The following is a 26110-nucleotide window of genomic DNA, read 5'->3' on the forward strand; positions in this document are numbered from 1 at the left end:
ACTGTTTATTGTTAAATCATGCTCTAGCCGTTTTGCGCACAGCGTGGCAAATCTCAATTTCTAGAGAACACGCGTGGAAGGATGTCCTTTTGATTCTAAATTATATATATTGCCCTATTAATAGGGGTTTTCGTAGGGATATCAAACGAGGTATCAATCAAGAAGATACAGTTTCCTCATTTGGTGAAATAATTAGATAACGTTTTGATAGTTTTGGGTATCTTTCCATAAAATCGCCAGTTGCTAAAAATTCTGTAATCACACAATGTCTGAGAAGAGGAGAAGTCAACATACCATGACTCCGGTGAACTCGATCCAGTGGAAATGGAACTTTGGTAATGCTGATTAATATTTTCATAGATAGTTTGGAAGATCATCAAAATATATGAAAACAATTATTTTATGATTGACATGATGTCACAAGGTCTACACGGTAACTCTAGCTTCTGTTTGCATTGATTGTTGATCATGACCAGGTGCTTTGAAGGTGAAGTTTCATGACACTGTGGTGATGCTTATACTCCGTCCCCACTAAGCTAGTTGAAACTCTGGACGGAATCTCATTATTCAGTGATAAAGTTTTTAATAGTACGTGTTTATAGTAGTTGGAGGTCATTTCTAAACACAATTTAAAGTTGCAATATCACACCTAGCATACGTAAGACTGAGCCTTCCCAGCTCCAACCGATCTGTGGTATTTACAAACGTTTAAGCTTGTGGTCGGGCATTCGGTGGAGGTTCAACAGATAAGATTACTACGAGAGCTAATACTAACAATAGCGCTAGCCCTATCACAAGCGTTACCCCAAAAACAACGCACTCAAAGACATTCTCTAGTAGCACTAACACTAACTCAAACCCTATGTTTAGCCATGATGGGTCATGTGAAATTTCTCGGCTTTCTAACATTCTACCACCGCTGAGAATGTAATTAATTTCAGCTTCACTATTGAGGATCAAACGATTTCCCATTTGCTGGACCACCGCTGGGTTGGTATCTTCAAGGAGGTTTATACCAGGTAACCAGAAGTGCTGAAGGTTGTCAACTTCCAAATGAGACTGTAGTTCTTCAAGAAAACCGACAAAGTGTTTCCCCAGGGAGTTCCGACCATTCCAATTCTCACCCGTCTTTCTAATGTAATGCATGAAGGCGGTCTTCAGGTGGTATGACTGAAGTGGCACAGATGACGTCAGCTCCCTCTTGAAAAGGGTTTTCACGATTCTTAGGAGCTCATGCCTACAGCCATGGTCATCTCTGTCCATACACTGCAACATGTGTTTTTCTCTTAGTGAAAAGGAACGCCTCCAGAAAAGCTCGGGGTGACGTACGTTAAGAGATGCATTGGGTTTTGGAACCAAGTATTCATTACAATCAGTTTCGAAGCAAGGGACAAGATCAACAGATAGCAACTTCTTATAGGTTCCCCTTTTCATGATATCCAGCTGGACAGCAGGCCCATGATAGCGCACAGTGATGGAAACGACAGAACTTGAGGAACTGTTATTGAAAGCGTTTACTGCCTGGACTATAAGACTGTGAAACCAGCCGTTTCGGATCCGCTCTGCGTTGACGAACCCTGGAATACTTGCGAAGTTGAGAGTCCTCTCTTGCTTTAAGCCGCACATAGCCAGGCACATTTGTGTCTTCAATCATGACTTCAGGCTCACCCAACAACAACGGCCTATCCGTTTTCAACACCACCATGACATCCACTTCATCCGAGGCTTCCGTTTTCAGCCTCTTGTACACGCTGCCAGTATACTCCAATCGTAGGATTGGAAGAGTGGAGTTCTGTCGACAGTACACCATAATCTCGTCTTCAATGTAATCCCTCACTAGTGCTCTAGAGCGTGCTTGGTCTGCTTCGGCAATCTTCACATTCTTCACGGAGTAATCACGAAGTTTCTTCGTCAGTGTGTAGTCTCGCAGCAGCCAGCCCCACAACGGCATTTTCTAATTTACAAATAAAAAGAAAAGGCATAGCGAAGATTAGTTATTCACTTGACAAACACGAAGCATTTAGGCGGATTCTACCCTTCCTAAACCTTACCCTGTCGTCTTGAACTACATCGTAAACGGTTTAGACTTAATTAATTAATTATTTATTTATTTATTTATTTATTTATTTAATTAAGACCACTTACTTTATCTAAAAGAAATCTTAAGCTAGCATTTTACTGCATTTTTTAGTTAGGGCTTTTGCAATTTCAGAATACTGGTAATTCTGTTTTTAGCTGAGTATTTCCGCCAAGAACTCAAGAGAGAGCAAAATGGAGAGAATCGAGAACGTTAGACGTAAAAAGGTGAAGGACTTCGTAGCTAAGGTGCATCGGAAAAATAAACTAGCCAAGCAGCTAAAGCAACTCAAAAACCATCTGCATCCATGGGACAAATAACTATAGGCTGATACCATTAATGGCATACGCGTACCTTATAGGCGCAGTTTTCATCTTCAACCAGGAAATCGCTACGCTTCACAATATATTTCGAATCCACCCACAAAATCACTGCTTCCCTTGTCAGTATATAATAGGACAAAAGTTAATGAGAAAAGCAATTGAAAACTTTCCTTCACAGGTACATGGCCAAACCATGTTAAAAAGAATAGCATATCGGATCTAAAAAGATATACTGTCCAAAGCATAAAAGCAAACATTAAGCAAGAAACCGCACAACGAAAATACTGCAAGTATACACAGGATCTGTAAAAGATCTAATCAGCCAAAAATATAAATGACTTTTCTCATTTAACTTATTGCGACAGCGATATGATATTTCAGTTCTTTTGTTCATTGTTCGTAGTCACGCGCTATGACGTGACGGATGTCTGAATTTGCCGGCCCATCCGAAATCGGTTGGTAGACCACTCGACTCGCGTTGGTGTTCTACTTTTTGCTGTGCTACACCGTGCTGACGAGAGCCAACCAGCTCGAAACAGCTGTCCACGGTTGCCGCATTCTGTTGATTCCCGGTTTGGTCCCTATCATGTCACTGTCGTGTTAAGTTTTTTACGCATTCCGATCAGCCTTGCAGAAATTTGAGTCATTAAATTTTGAAACCGATTGTCGGTAAACGGAGCCGGAAAAAAAGGCGCTTGTGTGCTAACCTCCGATGTTTTTTTCACTGCACACGTGGGATATTTTATGACATTTGAAAATGATACAAATGATACCAGACTGACATGTCGAGACATGGTTGTGATAATATGGCATGGACTAAAAGCTGGACTTTTGGACTCCTGGACTCTGGACTCTGGATGATGGACATGCCCATGAACTACCTTCACGCAACATTTGTTGTTGTCATTAACGCAGGCAAAGAATTTTCATAGTGTAGTGTGGGTGTAGTTTAAAACAAGTTTTACAACTTCAGGTCGCAGAGTGCTGCTTACTAGTTTATATTTAAATTTTTTTCAAAAAAATATTAAAAATAAAAAAAAATTATTTCTACCTATCCATGCTTTTAATTAACAATTATTTTTGGTTTTTAGCATTTGTATCTATGTCTTTTTACTGTATTTTTTACGTGACCAAAATGCGTGACAACAAATGTTGCGTGACGTTAGTCCATAGTCCATCGTCCATCGTCCACAGTCCAGAGTCCAGGAGTCCAATAGTCAGCAGTCCTCGTTTTAGTACATGCCAATATTCTCAGCGGTCTCACCTCTCACGTATAAAAGGAGATGAGACAAAGTGAACAATGCCATTCTGTCGATCAAGCGAAAGAGCATAGTTCAAATGGCGGACCCTGCTGTACAAGTCCCGGCACAGGAAAACCTTCCAGCAGCTCAAGCGGCCGCGGTTGTTCAACCACCACCACCGCCTCCGCCTCCACCAAACGCAGAAGAACCTCCTCAAAACGCCGCTGGAGAACAAGTCACTTTGGAGGTTTGTTCAATTTTTGTTTTACTCCAGTATCGTACACGTGTTCTTGCACTTCGTATTCCCGTGGCAGCTTTAAGTCTGTTTTCAGCTCAAGTCATGCCCTGCTTTAAACGTGTAGCTTTGTAGCTCTGCGGGCAATTTTCTCTTTACCCCCCAGTTTATTTTACGCCCTGCTTCTGAACGTGCGACCTTCGTTGCTTTGCGGGCATGTTTACAATTCATGTTGCGCCCTAGCTTGGCGGGCAATTTAAAATTCACTTCGCAATTATGTTGTGCCCTGCTGATAACGTGTACTTGGTTGCTTTGCGGGCAGTTTTAACTCTGTTTACAATTCATGTTCCGCCCTGCTTCAAACGTGTAACTTTTTAGCTTTGCGGGCCGTTTGAAACTGACTTCGTAATTATTGTTGCGCCCTGCTTCAAACGTGTAGCTTTTTAGCTTTGCGGGCAATTTTAAATTGACTTCGTAATTATTGTTACGCCTTGCTTCAAACGTGTAGCTTTTTAGCTTTGCGGGCAATTTGAAATTGACTTCGTAATTATTGTTACGCCCTGCTTCAAACGTGTAGCTTTTTAGCTTTGCGGGCAATTTGAAATTGACTTCGTAATTATTGTTACGCCCTGCTTCAAACGTGTAGTTTTTTAGCTTTGCGGGCAGTTTGAAATTGACTTCGTAATTATTGTTACGCCCTGCTGATAACATGTAGCTTTTAGCTTTGCGGGCAATTTGAAATTGACTTCGTAATTATTGTTACGCCCTGCTGATAATGTGTTTACAATTCATGTTGCGCCCTGCTTCAAAACGAGTAGCTTTTAGCTTTGCGGGCGGCTTTAGATTGACTTTCTAATTAATTTTTTGCCCTGCTTCAACACGTATAGTTTTGTAGTTTTGCGGGCTACTTGAAGTCGACTTACCACTTTCTGAATTTTATTTATATGCGCTATTTTTGCCGATTATGTGTACATTCTAATTCTCGGTTAGCTTCAAAAGCTTTTCAATTTTGTTGACCTCAAAACATACTTCAGCAGAGAACTAGTTATTATCTTTGTGCGATCTTTGTCGATTATTCTCACTCTTCATTTTTTAATTGTCTTAATTTGCCATTTCTGAGTGCTTGTTTGCCACATTGTTCTACTTGAATTGTTTATTTTCGTATTGTTCTGTTAATTGTTATATTTGCACTCCGACTTTGTCGGAACAAAGGATTCCCTGCCGCTTTACCGGGTCTTATCACAATGCTTGTACTCATTTACGAATGTTTTGTATCGCCGCTAAGCGGTATGAAATTACACTTCGCAATACATCTGTCTATTTCATTTTCTCATTCAGGCTTTGCAAGAAAGAATTAAATTTTTGGAAAATGCCCAAGGGACCTCCATTCAGGCTTTAAAGAATCGCATTACCCATTATGGTAGTCGCCGCCTGGAGGACTTCGACAAATACGAGGCCTTGCGCCTCGCGGAGGAGCTCGTCTCCGTAGCGAAGACAACTGGTGATGATAAGGCCGCCAGCTTTGACATCATAGCGGCCACCCTAAGAGAGAAAATACACGTGCCGAAAGAGCAGTTTAAAGCTTACTTTTTGGCTCTTCTCGCGGACAAGGAATTTACAAGAATCTTTGACACAATCTCCAAGGTCGACAAGTCGTTTAGACGTCCCTCGCCTTACTCGCGTCCTCAGGCCAGAGGCAGTCAGAGGTTCTCGTCACACCCTCGAGTGACCTGCTACAGATGTGGTACGCCCGGACACAAGTCTACGCAATGTTTTAAGCGGTCTCCGACGACCCGCTATTTTTCTTCAGGCGGTCCAGGTCACAACCAGCCTCGACCGACATCTCAGTAGCAGAATCTGCCCGATCCTCATTTTGTATGCGTTTTAGTACTATTAAAGTCAAATGAACACTATTGCATCACAATGTTTGTTTATTCATATACATTATACCCACCCCCCCAGGGTTTTATTAACATATTATTACTTACATATTTTACGACTCGCTACGCTGTTCATAGATGTGGGAACCAATTATCTCTTTTCGATCGCACCCTTCCCCCCTCGGGTGGCATTCTCAAAGGGAAGCTCACTTTCCCTCTCGGATTACCGGGGCTGAGTTTGCCATTCCTTGGGCCCTAATTTATTTCCAAGTTCTTTTTTATTTTCCTTTTAGCTGTCAGACCCTTGCTTTCACGATTGGGAAAAGCATCCCGGTTTCAAGCCTAACACAGTTGGTATGAATAAGTTACAGTGGATAAACATCGATGGTTCTATTGTTGATGAGGCCCAAGGGATGGCAAACAATTCCCACATCTCTGATGAGGATATCGCCCTCGTGTTACAGGGAAATTCATTAGCGGATATGTCTCGCCTTGTTTTCCGCGATCCAGATCACTTCCTAGCAGGGGAACTCCATCGCCATGCACCACAATGGAATGCTTTATTAAATGATATGAACGATGAGCGCTTCTCTGAAGTCCGTGATTGGATTACTAACGGTGTAGACGTAACGAAGTTCTTTAGACCGTTTAAGGGTAGTTACAAGGGAAGGAATTACGAGTGTTGTAGTCCACCGCCTTGCGCTTTCCCCAACCACCTGTCGTGCAAACCTTTTGCCTCGTTTATTTCTGATACGCTCCTGGACCGTTTGCGTTCCGGTGCTATTTCTTTGTGGGGCAAAGTCGGAGAATGCACCCCACCCCACCTTATTATGCCCCTCACTGTCGAGCCTAGCAAGCCGCGTCTCTGCAACGACGATAGATTTCTTAATCTGTGGATCGAAGACCGTCCGTTTGCCTTGGATAGCGTCCAACACTTGCCTAAGTATGTCAATAAAGGATTTTACCAAACAGTGTGCGACGACAAGTCAGGATATGACCACATCAAACTTCACCCCAGCAGTCGAACTTACTTTGGCTTCCAGTGGGGAGGTTGGTATTTTGTGAGTAAATGTATTCCTTTTGGCTGGAAATCCTCGGCCTATATATATCATACGACTGGTCTAGTTGCGTCACACAGACTTCGTTCATGGAACATTCCCTCTTCATTGTATATTGACGACCGCCATAATGGCCAACTGTCATTTCCAGGTGGCATTTTACCAGCCGCCTATCAAGCCCTCGCCTCAAGGGATGAAGTGAATTTTGCTCTGGCCGTCGCGGGTATTTTTCTCACGTGCTACATCTTAATTTCCCTCGGCTACTTTATCGGTCTGGCGAAGTCTCACCTTACCCCGGAAAAACAGGTGCCATACCTTGGTTTCGGTATCGATTCTGAACTACAGGCGTTTACCTTGTTACCCCATAAAAAAGAAAAGCTTCTTCGTCTCATCAAAGAAACGTTGGCTCGCGATAACCTCGACCTACTAACCTTGCAAAGGCTCAGCGGTAAATGCGTGTCCATGAGCTTGGCAGTTCCGGGCGCAAGGCTTTATGTTAATGAAATAAACCTAGCTGTGTCTCGCGCCACGCGTTCTGCTCGACCTGTAAAGATGTCTGCCGCTCTAAAGAATGAAATTGAGCACTGGCTATTCCTTGAGACCTGGGACGGTTTTCTTCCCTGGCGGTCTGAGAAACACACACATGTCAGGCTGTTCTCCGACTCATCTCGCTTCGCTTGGGGAGGTGCACTGAGTCCGGGTGCCATTGAGGCGAACGTTTATGATTACTGGGACGCCTCAACAATACAAGCCGATATCGCCACTAAGGAGACCTTAGCGCTCAATAATGTCCTTGAATCATTCGCTGATACCATCAAAAACTCGTGGGTCGACGCCTTCGTCGACAGCATGGCTCTAGTCTGTTCATGGAATCGACAGGGCTCTCGTTCTCAATCGCTTTCTAGCGCCTTGAAGAAATTATTCAACACAATGACGAAACTCAACATCGATTTGCACCTTACTTTGTGCCTAGTTCTCAGAACCAAGCCGACTTCCCCTCGCGACGCCTTAGCCTACAGGATGCCAAATTGTGCCCATCCCTATGGACAGTAGTACAAGAGTGGTATGGCGGCGAAAATGGGCACTCTGTCGATCTAATGGCACGCCCTTCAAACGCCCAATCCGACTTGTCAGGTGCCAAGTTACCTTTCTTCTCTGAAAACCCTCTGCCGGGATCCCTGGGAGTGAACGTGTTCGCGCAATCGCCCGATCTGTACGATCCGTTTGTATTCAAGAACCCATACGCCTTTCCCCCGATCTGCCTAATACCTCATGTTATCAAGTATATGAGAAGCCTGCGATTATCCTACACTATCGTAGTACCAGACGTATGCCCAAGGCATTTTTGGTGGCCCTTGTTAACGTCTACATGTTCTTCCCGATACCTGCTGGCCGTTGCCGGAACCGTTGGAGCGCTCCTCACTCCCTCTAAACACGGGTTTTCAAACAATTGGCCTATCCCATGGGATCTCTGGGTGTTCCGCATCGGATAAGCAAGTAGTAGCTCTTGGTTAGCGTACGAGCCAAACAAAGAACACTTAGCTATCTTTAAATTTGCCAATTCTCCCATTAATTTAGCTCCATCCATTACTTCAGTGAAATCAATGTTGTCAATAAATCATTGTTTTCCAGTATACATCTGTTGACAGTTGTTTTATAGCTTCATTTATACATTTATGTCAAAACAAATCTAAAGGATAAAGAAGGAACTGTTTGTTTTACTTTCATATCCTTTAGGACTTACCTCCAGCCGTTCGAGCGTTTGTACCAGCCGTGTCATGTCCTTCGTGCAGCCACCCCAACGACAAGCTGTTCTTTTTCTGCCAAATGTGCGGCTACAGGAGGAAAACAGTCTCCCCAAGTGTCCCGAGCCCTAAACTCTCAGTCGACCTTCAAGCGATAGATAACCGTTTGGAACTCCTAAATAATGCCTCCCTTCAATCGTCATACTCAAAACAGAAGTGCTCACTTCGTACGGAGTTTGAAACTTTCTTGGCGTCCCTTCCGAATAGTAAAACCATCCTTTCGGCAAGCCCCACTGACATCTCTCGGTTCTTGGTCTGGAAAGACCGACATGGCAAAACCATAGTACATAGTAATGGGTGTCCCGATTCCCACCTTCAAAACGCAGCTAAGTGTAAATGTCCTAAACGCCTGGCATTCAAGACAATCGACTCCTACATTGGAAAACTGCGAGCCATTTTTAAGGAAACCGGGCGCTGTGGAGAGTGGAACTCCCTGCTAGGTCTGGGTAACCCCGCCGCTTCACTCGAAGTGCAAAAATATCTTAAGGCGTCAACTGAGGAACAATTACGAGCCCGCATCACGCCAAAGCAAGCAGTTCCCCTATTTTTGTCCAAATTGTTGCTTCTGGCCCGTTTTTTAAATCGGAAAATTGCGGAGCGCTCGGTTAGTCCTTCTGGTCTGTTTGTATTGACGCGGGACCAAGCGTTTTTCAAAACGTTATTCTTTAGCGGTGATCGTGGTTCAGATCTTGGCATGGTGAAAACAGAAGAGATCCTGCGTTTCCCCCAGGACAATGGGCTGTTGTTCAACCACGTATGGGGAAAAACCCTGAGGGATGGCGTCTCTAACGTCTTCGGGATTCGGAGACACCCTAACCCTGAGTTGTGTCCAGTTAAAGCTATTGAGACATATGTAGCCGTGGCTTCCGAGTTGCGCGTTTCTGTGACAAATGGTTACTTGTTTCGACCAACTAATCCCCAAGGTCATATTGTGAACAAACCATTTTCAAGTTCTTCAGCAGAAGCTCGTTTAAAGCTGTATTTGAAAGAAGCTAAGATCGATGAGGGAGAAACGCTACACAGCTTCCGTTCGGGCTCAGCCATAACGTTAGCGTTATCTGGCTCCCAGTTGGCGGACATAATGTCTCATGTAGGATGGAATAACAAAGAAACTGCTCTCTACTACATGAAACTAGCGGAGGTGCTTCGTTTGGATAGTCCCTCTCATTTGCTATCCGCGGACTCTTCCGCGACAGCCGCCCTAACAGAGAACTACATGGAGCTTAACCGTCTAAAAAACTTTATATCCGCTTTTCCGCACGTTTAATTCTTAACCTTGTTGCATCTCGTTTAAAACACTTTACGAATTTTTAGGATGGGGCACCTTGAGTTTGGGATTCTGAGAACGGGGTTTCCTTATGGTCCAGTGGTTTGGGACTTTAGGACACTCTGTAACATAGAGACTGTCGGTGCCCAATCTCAACATAGCGTGAGAGAGAGAACGTTGAGAATAAAGTACTATTCTCAGCGGTCTCACCTCTCACGTATAAAAGGAGATGAGACAAAGTGAACAATGCCATTCTGTCGATCAAGCGAAGTGTTGTAGTATAAAATGCAGCACACGGTATCCCTTGCCCTGACGTTCTCTCTTTCACCAGCCATCAAGTTTCGTCCTGCGTTTGATTTTCCCTACCCAAACCCTCCCCTTTCCTCTTCAGAACATTCATCAACAGGACGAGACTGTCGGTGCCCAATCTCAACATAGCGTGAGAGAGAGAACGTTGAGAATAAAGTACTATTCTCAATGATTTCTAGTATTAAAGTGCTACTACGATCAAAACTTCATGTCACGTATGAAACAAAAATACGTTCTTTACAGCTTATCCGATGTGGCTGTACCTGTCTTGGTCACTGAAATGAAGTTTGGGCCCCGTAAATTGAAAATATTGAGCCTTGAAAAGTGGTGTTTTCGAGTCCGCCATTATGAATTTATGTTCCAGTGAGCCCGCGGTATGAAGGTGATTGGAGTTGCGGTATTTTTATTCAAACCTATTGTGTTTTTGTCGTGACGTAATACTCTCAAGTCGCTGATCGAGCGAGTACTGTAGTCCTCCTTCTGGCGACGAATTTCAGAGCTGGTTTGACCACAGAAAGCTCTCCGGGATCGTCTTCGCATGATACAGGCAAATAAGAAGTCCTGACTCTGTAGAGCTAGTTCCGTCTGAAGAAGAGGCAGCCGAATAAGTTCAGCAGCTAGCGCTTCTGCTACAAGAGAAGGAAGAGCAGACTTTGCTGAGTCGTTCATCTCTCGGGTAAGATATTAGAGATAGAGATTGATATTTAGATGTGTTATTTGCTGTATTAACAAAACAGCCAAGCTTTAAAAGTGTAGTGCCTGAGAATCCTCAACAATTTCTCTTGACTACTAGCCAGTTCATTCCCCGGAGGGAGGCTACCGGAGACTCAGTTGAATTGAAATCGAAGTCAAGTTTAGGTTTTTAGCTTTGCTTTCGAAAGTTTGCCTTGGTGTTAAATTAGAGTGCACAGTTAAGTTTCGGTTCCGAGTAAGCTTACTGTTTTTGCACTTTTTTACCATGGAAAAAGAATATATATTGTAGTGAAAAGCTCTGTACAATGGCTTGAATTTAAGCTGATCGTTTCCTTGTAATTGATGCTAAGTTTCCTCTTGGTTCAATATTTTCTCAGGTGCAAATGTTCAAATTGCTTCCTTGAGCGACTTACCAAGCCTGGAGAGTGCTGGTGCTGCATGGACATCATTGTATCCAGATTTGAATAAGTACAGTAATCAATAAACAAATAAATTTGCAAGGCAACAACAATTTGCAATGATTTGTTTTCTTCCCTTGCACCATCATGAACAATGTAAATTATAGTATTAACAGTCTTTTCTGTGTACATATATTTTTTTTTAAGCTGGCTCACATCAGGTTAAACACCGCTGCACTGGATGCCTTAACGCACTGAAGAAATGACTAGCTTTGTAAATGAAAATTTATTAAGGCATGCTTTCTGGTAACAAGCATCCACCTAGGCAAATTAGGGGAGGAAAAGTAGGAATTTTGCAAATATACATTGAAAACAATATTCTTGGGAGTTAAAGTTTGCGATTCAGGTATTAATTGAAATTTTTTTGCTTATTCTAATGAAGGGTCAAATCAACCTAACAACAAGCATCCTTTGTCCTACATGTCTAAGGGCAAACCCCCAAGCAAGTGTTGATGAGTTTGATACACTGTTGCTGTGGTAACAGTTCTTGTTACTTTCACTTTCGGTGCAGTGAGAGATGGGCAAATGCATGCTACCAAAATGTAGTAAAGTTGAGACTGTTGTGAGCCACATTTGATTTTTTTCTCAAGGTTGTTTTTCTTGATCAGTGCTTATTCTTAGAAAATGTAGATTCAATTTCATTTGTACAACAACAAATTTATTGGTGAAACAAGATTCTGGCACTCTTTTTCAAATGAACATAAAAATAAAATTATTAATGTACTGCAGACAATGAACCATAAACCTTATTCCAAAGTGGCTACCATATTAATATTGTTTATATTCAAATTAGTATTTATTTAAAACCACACCAAAAGAGAAAACATTTGAGTTCTGGTTGCTATACATGGCTCAGGAATGTCTGTGCTTCAGCTCCCTATTAGCAGGGAGCAGGGGGTGGGGAGGGGGGGAGGTGGAGTGTCATGAAAGAATAAGCAGTGAAAACAGAGGGTCACATAAATTTATGCTCTTGCAATCATAATTTATAGTATGACAGGGAGAGCGAGTTATATAAAAAAGACAAAATAAAATTTGTTAATTTAAGTCATTATTTAACAAAAGCAAGACAAGTATTAAGTATTAAAATGTTAATGTAAAGGAAATGTGTAGCATAATGGAGTTATATGATGCCAATGGGCTCTATAGATGATTTGAATTATGTTGAGGCAAAATGGTTCCAGTAAGTAACTTACAGTTTGCCTCCATTCTTGTTTTCTTTTTCTGGTATTTGAGCGACATTGTATTACCTGTTCAGGGCGAGGGTCATGAAATTTCATTTGCATCGCTATGGAGGGTCACATCATTTTCATTGCTCAATTTAAAATCTCCACCTCAACCCCCCCCCCCCCCCCCCCCTCCTCACTAATTTCTGACCATTCCCTAAAACAGAAGCCTATGTAATGGAAAGAATTACAAAGAGGAGGCATTATGAATGAAGAGAAAACAGTTCTTTTATTGATTCTATTTGTCAACTGGTGGTTGATGACAAAAGATCAAGAAAAGCCCTTGAGAAAGGTCAGTGCTCTTCAACTGCCAGTATAAGGAGGAGCACTGGCCTATTCTTGGCTGTCCACATTTTTCACGTGTTGTGCTCTGCAAGGCTTGTTTTGGCCTGTATTTAATAGTAAGAGCTGGTTTTTGACGTTGTTGCAACTCAGCGTCTGAAAAATAAATCAAAATTTAAAATACATTACCAATTGAATCTAATTGATAAGAAACAACTGAATGTGAGGTTTTCTTAAAACCTTTCTTAAGCCAAAAATTCAAACTATTTCTTCAAGAAAACCACTTAAAAGAAAGAAGGAACCCTTTTGTAAACGCCAAAGACCACCTTATCGAAAGCTGAGTGAAAATGGATAATTAAAGTGGTTTTCTTCGCGTTTGTTTGCACAGTTTTTGCCACAAGCTTTTGCACAAGCAAAGTAAACACCAGCTTACTCTTATCGCACTGAGATGTTTTGGAAATGCTTCGGAGGGAAAAGCTAGTTCCGGGAGCTAATTGCACTTACATTATTTACTCGTTCAATCAAAGTTTAGTACTTTAGAAACGCAATATAAAATGTGTACTAAAAATTTGTGACTGCTATTTGTATGGGTGCTGAACAAGGTATCGAGGAATCACCAAAGATAAAAAACAATATTCACACATTTCGCCCACTTTACATAAGCTTACCTTTTGCCGCTCCTTCCCCTTCGGAGATTTTTTTCGGGTTCACGATCTCCTGATCGCTTACCCTTTTCAAAAGATCAGGATTAATTTGTGTTCACTGACTTGGGTGGAATGCCCAAGTGTCCCTCGAACTAAACCGAGAAAATAGCAAAACGTGCAAGACAACAAACTGGACCCACACATCTCTCGTTCTGTCGGCCGGACTCGCATGCAGCGCAATTCCTGCCGCTCGATTAGAGCAGTTGTTATACCACTGAACAACACAGCGACTTCCCACCATTGAAAGAACGAAACATTTTTCGAAAACGTGTTCGAAACCGTATGAGAAGTTAGCTTCGTAGGGCTCGCCTGGGCTTCGAGTTGAGAGTCTGACGTCACTTGTTTTTCCCGGGTGACCCGGCCTCTGTTGTCATTGGACACCATCTGCCTTTGGTAACCAGGCCGCAGGAACATGGCGGTTCAATGGCGGATGAAAATTCGTGGAGTTTGAGCGCAAAAAAATCGCACTTTCCTTCATCTTAAGAGGATATAACTTGGAGATCATGTACTTTAGGACATAAACTATCAATCAACCGCAAATAAAAGGTATTCGAAAATTTGATCGTAGTAGCACTTTTTAAAGATTTACCGTTTTTTATTTGTTATTCCAACCGGTTGTCAATATTTACATCCACATCTTATCCATTATGTATTTGTCCTTTTCTTTTAAGATCGAGTGTGTGTAATATCAGGAGATTGAGCAGCGGCTCCTCACGTATCGACATTCAAAATAAATTATTGTGTTCACATATTGTATAGTGTATCGTGTTGTGCTGTATTTTGTGTCGTAATAACCACTAAATACAGGTCGCCTGTTTTCAAACAATCATGTTTTACAATTACTCCAGTATCACGGACCATTACCGTTGCTCACAAAAGATATCATATAATACCGCTTAAGATTTATGCAAATTGAACACTGAGAATGTAAAGATACAGACATGCATCGTCTGTTCCGCTCTTCAAAATTTTCACTTACTGCAAGAGCCATGCACTGCAGCTCTGGCCTCAGTTGATCAAAGAGCAGATAACTTTATCCAGTGGATAAGTCGCTATCCAGCGACAAATGAACTGATTGGTCATGATTGGTTGGAGTAAACACTGTATCCGCTGGATCGAGATATCCACTCTTTGAACAACAGGGCCCTGTTCGCTTTCGGGAAACAAAAGACATAGTCTTGTAAAAATATTCTTTGTAAGTAGATAAAGTAAGCAAGGCATATCAGTTGACCACCCACCTGATGCGTGCAAGTTTTGAGATCAACTAAGTCCACGAGCCAAAGAAGCGCGCTTCGGGAAGTCACTCAAGCAGTGACTACTGAAGATGTTTTGTTCAAATTCAGCCAATCATAAAACGCGAACGGATTCACAAATACTTCCGGTTTTCTCGGAACAAATTAGACAAATTTGGAAGAAAATTTGTATCATGGTGTTGCATGACGTGTTCCGGTTTTCTTGGAAAGGCTGGACGTTTCTTAGAAACCCCATCGTTTGACATATGTGAATCGCCGACAGGCATAAGTAACCATGAAGAAACAAAGCTTTGTAAAATAAAGTGATTTTGAGTCGATTCTCTCTTTTACAACTGCCAGAACATATGGCAATGTATTTGTAAAAAATAACGAGAGAGTCACCAAGGGGGAAAGTTAAAGCTAAATTCTCAGAAACCGGTCAATGTTTTCATGGAAAACCGGAAGTGCACGCAAGTGACGTGCTTTAGCGATTTTCATTGGTTGGTTTTCAAGACAAAGGCTTGAATGATTTCGAGTTTGCACCGTAGACGACGAAGACAAAGCCAAGACGTTTTGTGCTTTAATCTCTCATCCGTCAGGTTGGTTTGTTACAGAATAAGGTAGGAAACCATGTATATTGTGTTTAGGTAATGAACTTATTTATATTGTAAATATAGGTCGGGTCGTTCCTGTGTTTTGATGAAGAGAGAGCAGTCGAGTGTGTTTACGTCATCACTTTCTTTGCTAGCCTGTGACAATGAGAAATGTTCTGACCATCCTTCAACTAAAGTCCAACGAAACATTTTCCTGATAGGTCTACGAGGTCTTTAAAAGCCGTATGGAATATGGCTTTCATAAAACGTCGCCTTTGTAATCACATGAGAATCAGACCATTGTATCTGTAGTTGTATCAAAACTCGATTGCGTCTTTACCATGCATATTTTATACGAAACCGATATCACACAATAAAAGTTGAGTTTTCCTTTGAACGAATATCGCTAAAGAAAACAAGAAAAAAAGGACGAGTACTGTAGTGTAATTTAATTAGACCAAAAGCACAGACACTGGAGTCATAACCAAACAGAAATTGCTTCTCAATCCTAATTTAAACGATTAGAATATGAGGTCAATTTCATCTGTCGAGTTGTAGTCGATGAAAGCGCTGCCCGAATCAGCTATAACGAATAGAAATCGAAAGGGAAGAATTTTTTTTAAAAGTATTAGCACCTTTTAGCCGCTCTTTAACACAGAATTGACAACAAGTCGCCCAACCAACCGGCATGAATTCGTGATAAAACCCTTCAACCATATTGTTAATTCGTACATTCGCAATAAACAAAGTCTCAAATGTACGTTTACGTTGCTTATATGCAAGGGGAACCCAAAGCGAACACTTAATTAAGCAAAATACTTCAAATATTGTCTCCTGTGTTCCCTGATCGTTTTGTGCCATTTTAAAGGCATCCTCGTGTAAACTATTTCCGTTAGATCTGTTCCGATGCTTAAGCTGAAAATTTAAGTTGCAGAATGTGAATGGCAATAGAATCTTATTCTCCGAATTTGCGAGCTGTTGCTGGCTTTACAAAAATGCTAGGTAGCTTGTATCCAGTTTAACGAGAAATTTGCCCAAGGAAAACAAAAGGAATAAGTTTAACAGTGTAACGAAATTTTTAGCTAACATTTTCCCGTAGAAAACTTTACTGGTTTACTTTACAACTAAATCCACCGAAATGAACCGTTAGGTCAGTGCCCCTGATCATGTGAAAAAGATGAAAAATGGTTAACTGAATACTAAGAGTTTTGTCATGAAGACCACAATTGCCTAGACTCAGAATCTTCACGTACTAACAAGCCGTCTGAGTGTGTGTTCAGTTCTGTTTGTGTGCCTCTGTTTATGTGAGTAATCAGTCTGGGTCACTATGTTAGGGTCGATGTTTTGGGCGCTGCTTATTTTGTTAGGAGTTCAATGTATGGCGCTGTCATGAATGATCCGTGGGAAACTTTAAGTCCAGGCTAAACCACGGGTTTTGATTGTTTAACATTTCCCTTTAATTCTTCGTTTTCGGTCTGTTGGTGAAAAATCCTCAAGTGTGACCATCCAAAGGACAGGTTTGGGCCATGTATTTTACCGGCGTACTAGTAGATCTAACCTTACTAGTGTGCGGATGAAGTCTGATAACGTGTGGCCATTGAAATGAAAGCTAGTCGGCAACACTTGACAACCGAACTAGTAATCGGAAGGGCAGGTTTAACACCTGCTGGGAGAACTCGGATTTTTTTTTCTGAACAGTCTGAGTCACTGACTGAAGAAATTCATCTATGATACTTGACATTGTTGTTATTTGTTTTTCATTATATTAAAAATGGGGATTTTGTCTAATTTTCTCCGATGTTTTGGTTACGTTTGCCAGGAAAGGAGTCACAGTTAATTTACTTCATTAGAACATGCTCCCACCCTTGTATTTCCTTGGAGATGTTTGAGCAAAAAAACTTACATTAATTCTTTTACACATCAGGTCATGGCTTCGGCACAAGCAGAGGCAAGGAGAGGAGACTCACTTACCAAGAAGCTTCGTGATTTTTCCGTGAAGTATGTAAAGATCCGCGATACTGACACGACCCGAAGTAAAGAGCTAGTGAGGAACTACATTGAAAACCAGGTCATGATGCACTGCCGACAGAACTCCTCCCTTCCAATTCTGAGATTGGAGTATACTGGCAGCGTGTATGAGGGCCTGAAGACAGAAGCTGCAGATGAAGTGGATGTAATGGTGGTGCTGAAAACAACCAAGCAAGAGGTCATGAGTGAAGATAGAGGGATACCTGGTTATGTGCGACTCAAGGCCAGCACGAGTTCAAAACTTCGCAGCTATTCAACTCCTGAAGGATACATCAATCCCGAGCGGCTGCGAAATGGCTGGTTTAGTAGTCTCGTTGCCAAAGCAGTGAATGCTTTCAATCAAAGTTCACGACACTCTGATGTCGATTTGGTTGTGCGTTACCACGGGCCAGCCATACAGATTGATATCAACAGCAAGAGAACCCGAGAGAAGCTATTGTCAATTGATCTCGTCCCTTGCTTTCAACTTGGATTCGACGACTACTATGTGGCAAAATCTTACACGGGGCGGAGGCGTGTTCCAGCTCCCGAGCTACTGTGGAGGCAGTCATTTTCATTGAAGGAGAAAGCCCTACTGCAGCACATGGATCGAGACGGAGGCTGCAGACATGAGCTCCTCAGAATCGTGAAAACTATCGTCAAGAGGGAGCGGACGTCTCTTGGAGAGCTGGAGTCATACCACCTGAAGACTGCCTTCATGCACTACATTAAAGAGAAGCCAAACAACTGGGCAAATAAGAACTCTCTCGGGGAACATTTTCGTGGATTCCTCGGGGTTGTGCAGAGGTACTTGGAGAGGGGACATCTTCCACACTATTGGCTACCGGGCATCAACCTTCTGGAAGACATCCATCCGGTGGTGGTTCAGAATATGGCAGATCGTATAAAGAGAATCTTGAACAGTGAGACAGAAATGGACAAAGTTCTCGCATAGCTAAAGTGGCTGTCTTCCAACACACTTGCACTATTAGTTGTCGTCGATTGAGCCACTGACCTTGACACAAAATTTAGATAAAAGGCTTCATTGTCATTTGTCATTATTTGCGAGAAAAGTCTCAGTAAAAAGAAAATAAATCATGCAGTGAATGGACATTGTAAATGTTCCAGATTTGCATTGAATTATGCTGTTGTCGTCTCCAGCTGCAGACACCTGCATTCCTTTTTCGTAAGAAATGTGTAAGTTCGATGATGCCAGACTCATGCTATTGTTGAAAATCCAATCTTAAGTAAGATTTGAAAGCAAGGAATTCATGACTCCTGATTGGCTTGTACGATGTGCCACGGTTTACTAAGGTTACCGTATACCTTTAAAGGTGTCTCGTGTCCAAGCGATATAGCGCGTCCGGTTTAAACTGTAGATACATAAACCCCTATATCAAATTAAAGCTTATCAACTATACCAAGAATTTTGAAATTAAATGAATTGTCGATTTTTTTTTATAGACGGCAGACAGTTGCTCTAGCCATTTTGTTTTCGCCACCTCTGCCGTTACTAGGATCAGTCTGCCGTCTATATTTTGCATTTAAATTACCGGTAATTTGCTGATCCAGGTCTACAAGAGATCCGGCACCACTCATCGGTTTGTCACGGTGACTTGCAGATTGTAATTGTAATTGCAATTTACTTTGGTTTAGATAAAATGCAGTACTTTAATGACGTCAGCTGACATTTTCTACGAGTTTTTGTTTATGTAGTAAAAGATAATAAACATATGGAATTAACATCGCCATTTTTGACACGTGTGGTGACCTTGTCCACCTGGTTTTAAAGGAAGGGGTTCACGGTTCTGCGCATGTCCATGAATCAAAATACTTTTTCGCCTTTGCTCGCTATGACCCAAGCCTGTTTAATTTAATTCGTTGTTTATAATAAAAACTATTCGGAAGGGAATAGGTAACTCGGAGGTAATTTTTTTATGATTGCGTTATTTCGCATGCAAATAACTGTAAACACATCAACCGTGGAATAAATCCTACGGGACAACGCTAAATTCAATATCGACACTATGAGTACAATCCACTAACATTTTCTGTGAATTTTGGTCATCAGTCCTTTTGCTAGGACTAATTATAGAATGTGATTACTGAAATACATGTCGACCGGTTGGCTCAGTTGGTAGAGCACCGGGCTCCCGTGCGGGAGGTCGCGGGTTCAAACCCCGGCCGGACCAACACTCAGGGTCTTTAAATAACTGAGGAGAAAGTGCTGCCTTTGTAATGACATCTGCAAAATGGTTAGACTTTCTAGTCTTCTCGGATAAGGACGATAAATCGTAGGTCCCGTCTCACAACCCTTGTTCATGATTACTTTGTGGGACGTTAAAGAACCCACACACTGTTCGCAAGAGTAGGGGACGTAGTTCCCGGTGTTGTGGTCTGGCCTTCTTTCTTTCACACTCATGCCTGGGTTAAGTGGGTGGGTGGGTGAGAACCACTATGGACCGATAGCGGCTGCCAGAGGCGCCTTCACAAGCTGACGTCCGATCTCACCCCATAGAAATGTAAACCGCCATGGGACTTCGTGATATGTGCGGTATGTAAGAATTCATTCATTCATTCATTCATTCATTCATTCATTCATTCATTCATTCATTCATTCATTCATTCATTCATTCATTCATTCATTCATTTTTAAGGCCATCAAGTTGATAAGAAAGAGAAGAAAGCGTTTAGATTCATGCACATGCGCTGAAATGTGAACCCCTCCCTTTAAGCTCCGATCGTCACCTGCAAGAAGAGGCGAGTCTTCAACGCCAATACTTTATTTCGGAAAATCAAGCCTTCGCATCTTAGGTAATAATTTACAAATAGCTTCCCTGTACTATTCTTTAAACAGCTTTAAAACAGAGGTTCGCTATAAAAGGGCAAGCTACTCCTTCCTTTCACACTCTTGCGGGTGTGAAATGGAAATTTAGACGCCTTTCAGACGTGGCACGTTGTTGACTCAAGGTTACGCTGAGAAAACATGCTTTATAATTTCATGAAATCACCAGCGTAATAAAAGATATCATTATATAATTCGCCAATAATAATAATAATAATTATAATAATAATAATAATAATAATAATAATAATAATAATAATAATATTAATAATAATAATAATAATAATAATAATGAGCCAATTTTTTGTCAGTAAGGTTAGTAGAGAAAGACGCATGCCGTTTGTTAGTTGTTTACGCTCTGATGGTTGATTGATAACTGAAGATGGGAATGGCCAGGCCAGGCCCCTTTGATACCGGAATTTCTGGTTTAAATAGCTCAGTGAAAGTATGATTATAAGCCCCCCCTCCCCCCCCCCCCCACAAAGTAAGCCCCTACCAATCTCAGACGCTAAAAGCCCTGCGATTAAAATCCCCTCTGATCCATAACCTGATGATAAGCTATTCTATCCGACGATATTTTGCGTCCCAGAAAATAAGGGCCTTGAAAAGTTCTTTGAACGAGTCAGTAAGCTCGGTGCATTGAACTGATAATTCATGCTCCTCTGCAAAATATTTTCCTTATGACGTGTTTTGCCTCATTTCGGATTTCCTTCAATCTCCAAATGTAAAGAAACGGATTCAGCGAAGATGACATGAATAACATTGTTGTTGACAAATGAAGAACTGTGAGGGATGTCTCGTAGGAGATGTCCAGAGCCTTCATAAAAACAGTGGAAAGTACAAACGGTGCGTAACACAACAAGAACAGCGCTAAAATCCATAGAATGGTATGTACTGACTTCCTGTACTTTTCAAGGTTAATAACATCTCGGCCGGCGGCGTTGGTGTTTACATGAACTTGCTGTTGATGGCGATGGATGATTCGAAATACCTTAAAATATGCGATGGAAGAGATTGCAAAACAGCTAAAAGCCAAGACTCCTTCAATGATCGAGGCAATGGGTATATCAAAATATGCAGCCATTCCTGGCAATCTTCGCATTGCCATGTATGGAATTAGTAAAATCGCAAAGGTTGTTTCGATAATATACACTCGGCGAACAGTTATAAGGGAACGTTGACTCATGTGAAGCCATCTCTCTACCGCCATTGCTGTTATCGTCAACCCGGTCAAGGTAACTAAATAAGGCACGATGCTGTGGGCGACTGCAGATGCGACGCAGTACAGATTTTTGTAAACTTTAAGCTCCGCCACTCTGTATAGCACATAGAATGGCTGACCAAGAAGCCCTGTACACAAGTCTGTCAGCGCAAGTGCACAAAGAAACGTGTAGGATGGTGTTCTTAGGGAAGGATTCTTCCAAATTGCTGCCAAAACCAGATAATTTCCTGCCACTGCAATCGGCGCTAACAGGGCGCTTAAAACGCAAGTGAGAATAGTAACAGCGTCATTAGAAAGGTAGAACCTGTGATTTGAACAAAACTTGAATGGAAGAGTGCCGTCCGAGCTTGAGTTAATCATGATCACCCGCTTTAAAATTTCAATTCTTGTTTCGATAGCGAAACGAACAGATCGCGGTCTTTCTTAAAAGAACTTGCAAGCAATTTCCCATCGGAATCGTAAACGCCATGATCTACGTTCATAAAATGAAAATGACATCTTCATGTACAATAGAAGAGAGACGAAAGGCTCCAAAAACCTGTGACATCTGGGGACAATAATTAAATTAAACGTGTTTTAAAGGTGCATTGTCAGGGAGACTTTAATGTATTTTGGTCAGAACTATGCAAATATTTGACAAAGAACCCTTTTTCTGAAAAAAGAAATTGCACTTAGTGCACTGGGAGAAGAATATAAAGTGATTTCTTTGAGGAATAACAAACCATAAGCAGCTTGGAAGAACTTGAAAAAAATGGTTGCAATCCATTTTCATCCGAGCCATCAGCAGCCAAACATAATTAATTGCAGTTTCTGTGCACTAGCAGGATTATTATTAACAAAATTGAACCATCATTTAAACGTTTCCATCAATGCAAATTTATTATTCAGCTAATCAAAGTGACGTTAAAGATAAGTGACATTGTCCTTTCAAGTGCATGGACGGATACATTTAGATTTGAATGGACGTGGCAGTAAAAGACTAATGATATTTATTTTGAATGAGGTTCCTAATAAATTTTTTATGTAATCTGTCAAACACCAGGAAGAGTGTTTCATCCAATTTCCGGAAAAAGTTCATTGAAAAAAAGGAGGCCCGTATAGCTTCTGAAATCTTGAATAATTCTTGATGAAATTTAAAGCAGAAGTTTACCAAATTTTAAGGTAATTAAGATCACGACAGTGCAAACCTCCTTCACGATAGTGATTTCTTTTGTTTTTTCTTCATGAATTATTAATAAAAAACAAAACAAAAAATTAATTTTAGCCGCAGTCAGCAGATACTGAAAAATACATAGTATTTAAGAATTTACTCCACAAAATCCTGTCCTGAGAAAACCGAGTCCTATGTGGATTCACTGGACACCAAGTTGAAAGGATTTTGCGAAATTTTTTATAGTATGATCGGTCTCAAATTAAAAATAATGAAAGTACCCTTTTTCTATTATGGATTTCACAAAAAAACCTCAGGTTTTTTCAAATCAGGTAAAGATGATATATTGCATGTTGCATCATATTCCTTGAGGACTAAGGCAGCCCATTGGTTGACCGATTTGATCTGATTGGCTCCCTGCTATGAAGATATCATGTCTGACTAGACCGATGGATGCCAATAAAAATAGTTGCTCACATAAACTATGGAAACAATTTTCCTTCCTACGGTAGTATCCCTGTTTTCGTTTTCTTTTTCATTTTGTATATTATAGGATGGAAAAAACCCACAGAGGTTTTGGAGCACGTTTCAGCCACATGTTTGTTTGTTGCTCTATACTAGTTTTCTGTCTTTAGTATTCTTGAAAATTCGGGCCTTTTGCAAACACTAAACGACTCTGAAATTCTCACAAAACAAAGAAAAGAAAGCACCGGAAAGATAAAATTTAATTAAAAAATAGATTTCATGGAATATCACTTATGCTGTTTGCATTTCGTAGGCCAGTTTTAGAACTGAACTATAGCTCTAAACCAAAATCAAGATTTAACGACAAGATAACGAGAAAATTGTCCTATGTCATTTCCCTTTTCTTTAACATGTGTTTGCTTTAAACCAAACGACTAACCGAGGTTATGAACATCTGCTAGTTCACTTCTCTGTGATTGTTATAACAGAGACAATACAAAAAATAATTGGAAAAAAACCCCCCGGTTTTCTTCACTAATGAAAAACTTTGTGGGCCCCTCTTCAGACTGTAACCTAAGATTAGGCTTTGATGTATTTGGATTGATTGATTTTTGGGACATTTCTATGAGCAAGAAACAGTCTTAAGGACGGTGCCTACTTTTGTTACTGCGCATACGTTCTGCGCATCTCAAGATAGTGGGGTTTCCTATGAGTAGTGCCTACTAATATAGAAATTTTTTTGAGCGGTTTAAAACTATGCAGAAAGCAGAACTTAGTAAGTCCTCTTGGTATCCAAAAAGAAAATTTGGCGTAACCATGCATTTTTGAGAGATAATAAAGCTTCAATTTGGAAAAAAAACGCCATACATTGCTTAGTATTTTTACTGTTTTTTAGAACAATTGTTGCTTAATTATCTCTAAAAAATGCGTGGTTACCCCCAATTTTCTTTTTGGATTTCAATTGCCCTTACTTAGATCTGCTTTTCCCGCATAGTCATAAACCACTCAAAAATACTTGCTTATTTGTAGGCACCGTCCTTAAGTTTAGAAAACCTAAACTTACATATGAAGAGCAACAGGAAGAAGGCTTTTTGAATTTAAGATCTTTACAGGAAAACAAAAAAACGATGTTAGCACTGTTCTCGAAAAGTATTTTCCATGCGTGGCTCTCCTTGTATTCCGACGAGTCAACCAAACGGCGACCAACCAACCCACAAATAACTAACCGACCGACCGACTGAAACATACAACTAGCCTACCGGCAACACACCGACCAACCAACCAAACAACTAACCAACCAACCAACTAACCGACCGACCGACCGAACAAGCAACAAACCAACCGACTAACCAATCAACCAGACCAACCAGCCCACCGACCAAGCACCCAACCAACCTGACTGACCAACCCACAAACCGATCAATCAATCAATCAATCAATCAATCAATCAATCAATCAATCAATCAATCAATCAATCAATCAATCAATCAATCAATTGATCGATCAAACCGTCAATAAACCAATCAATATGAATACACACAGTACTGCAGGAAACGGCCTAATCATTAAGCTAGTGTTGTAACTTCTGTGAAATCGAAGATATAGTCAAGCATAGGTAAAAAATCGCATGGCTAATGTTAGTAGCCGAAAGAAGAACTTTGTTACTGAAAGAATACTTTGATTTTCCAGTTGTCTCGATCATGGAAGGAATAATCGGCGTTTGCTTTTTGTCAGTTTCTTCCCTGGCGTATTACAAAGTGTTTTGAATCATTGCTCATCGACAACAACGAGTTCATACTAGCCTGCGAACAAGCTCTCGGGGTGGGGGGTGGGGGGAGGGGATAAGAAAAATTCCCCTCCCCCCCCCCCCCCCCCCCCCGAGAGCTTGCTTGCAGGCTATAGAACGTTCAACCAACGGCACCGGCCGAACGGTTATCAACCTTGAAAAGTATAAGAAGTCTGTGTACGCCATTCTGTGGATCATGGCCTTGTTCTTGTTGAGTTATTCACCGTATGTATTTTCCATTGTAATTCTGGAGGCTTTACACGTTTCACCCCAGATATCAAAGGCACTCCTTCATTTGGCCACAACAGTTATGTTAATGTCATACTTTAAATCCGTTTCTTAACATCTGGAGGCTGTGGGAAATTCGAGAGGCGGTGAAGCAGTTATTAAAAAGAGTATATTGTAAGGAACGAAGAGGGGGCTGGGGTTCACTCTTATGTAAGCACAGGTGACCCAAGCTCAGTGTGTGAGCGATGATCACCTTGCATAATAGCGGTCACGGCGCAAATATAAGAGTTTGTATGAGAATGTTTACAATCCGGTTTAGGAGGTAGAAATACTGGATATTTCTTTACAAAAATTTGTTACCTTGCTTCTAAGGTGTATTGCTTATTGTCTGTTTGCTTCTTTTGCTGATTTGAGGCCATTTTAGCGAGTTAGCGCTAACATTGTAAACAGTGGATGCAGGGCTAGTGACAAATCCATGAAGGAAACGTATTAGTTTTGGTGGCACACTGGTTGGACTTATTACTCCGAACTTCACCTTCCATTGTACACACGTACTGGATCTGCTTTAACTGACTTTGACACATGCAGGGCTCGTGATAAATCCATAAAGGAAATGCATTAGTTTTGGTGGCACACTGGAGAGCCTCATTACTCCGAACACCACCTTACCCACTGGATTTGCCTTAACTGACTTTGACACATGCAGGGCTAGTGACAAATCCATGAAGGAAATGCATTAGTTTTGGTGGAACATTGGTTGGACTCGTTACTCCGAACTCCATCTTACCTTGCACACAATGAATCTGCTTCAACTCACTTTGACACATGCAGGGCTGGTGACAAATCCATGAAGGAAATGCATCAGTTTTTTGGCACACTAATTGGACTCGTTACTCCAAACTCCACCTTACATTGCCGGGCTAGTGACAAATCCACGAAGGAAATGCGTTAGTTTTTGTGGCACATTGGTTGGAATCATTATTCCGAACTCCACCTCACGTTATACCGACTGGAGTTTCCTTAACTG

At 41.3% G+C, this 26110-nt stretch overlaps 3 protein-coding genes and 2 pseudogenes across 6 annotated transcripts in view; 4 read left to right on the forward strand and 1 right to left on the reverse strand.

Moving 5' to 3' along the window:
• Positions 1–10335, forward strand: part of LOC146472307 (beta-1,4-galactosyltransferase 4-like) — an 87813-nt gene extending 77478 nt beyond the window's left edge. Inside the window, exon 8 of one of the 2 annotated variants that reach the window (XM_085119738.1) lies at positions 8552–10335. In XM_085119738.1, coding sequence (XP_084975864.1) covers positions 8552–8717 — 166 coding nt within the window. In that variant the 3' untranslated portion in view covers positions 8718–10335. The remainder of the gene's footprint in view (positions 1–8551) is intronic. The other variant, XM_085119737.1, reaches the window with a different exon arrangement.
• Positions 1–26110, forward strand: part of LOC146472314 (cyclic GMP-AMP synthase-like receptor 3 pseudogene) — a 112800-nt pseudogene that overhangs the window by 16696 nt on the left and 69994 nt on the right. The window lies entirely within an intron of this gene.
• Positions 10–15034, reverse strand: LOC146472316 (cyclic GMP-AMP synthase-like receptor 3; annotated as a pseudogene). The gene is made up of 3 exons (XR_014866619.1): positions 14794–15034; positions 14535–14708; positions 10–1954 (listed from the first exon to the last, which is right to left on the reverse strand). The product of XR_014866619.1 is annotated as a cyclic GMP-AMP synthase-like receptor 3 (transcript).
• LOC146472317 (uncharacterized) lies at positions 3652–5789 on the forward strand. The gene is made up of 2 exons (XM_085119759.1): positions 3652–3888; positions 5215–5789. Exons 1-2 carry the CDS (start codon positions 3739–3741, stop codon positions 5725–5727), a joined length of 663 nt encoding a protein of 220 aa, XP_084975885.1. The 5' UTR covers positions 3652–3738; the 3' UTR covers positions 5728–5789.
• LOC146472318 (cyclic GMP-AMP synthase-like receptor 3) lies at positions 15284–19138 on the forward strand. Its single transcript, XM_085119678.1, has 2 exons — positions 15284–15407; positions 17305–19138. Exon 2 carries the CDS (start codon positions 17308–17310, stop codon positions 18340–18342), a length of 1035 nt encoding a protein of 344 aa, XP_084975804.1. The 5' UTR covers positions 15284–15407; positions 17305–17307; the 3' UTR covers positions 18343–19138.

Source organism: Pavona decussata, unplaced genomic scaffold, assembly GCF_977016875.1.
Source record: "Pavona decussata unplaced genomic scaffold, jaPavDecu1.1 SCAFFOLD_100, whole genome shotgun sequence".
Taxonomy (NCBI): Eukaryota; Metazoa; Cnidaria; class Anthozoa; order Scleractinia; family Agariciidae; genus Pavona; species Pavona decussata.

Excerpts from the sequence above, each read along its gene's own strand:
- LOC146472317 (XM_085119759.1), top strand. The coding sequence starts at position 3,739 with ATGGCGGACCCTGCTGTACAAGTCCCGGCACAGGAAAACCTTCCAGCA. Across the intron at positions 3,889-5,214 it reads GAGAACAAGTCACTTTGGAG|GCTTTGCAAGAAAGAATTAA; the intron begins GTTTGTTCAATT and ends TTTCTCATTCAG.
- LOC146472318 (XM_085119678.1), top strand. The coding sequence starts at position 17,308 with ATGGCTTCGGCACAAGCAGAGGCAAGGAGAGGAGACTCACTTACCAAG.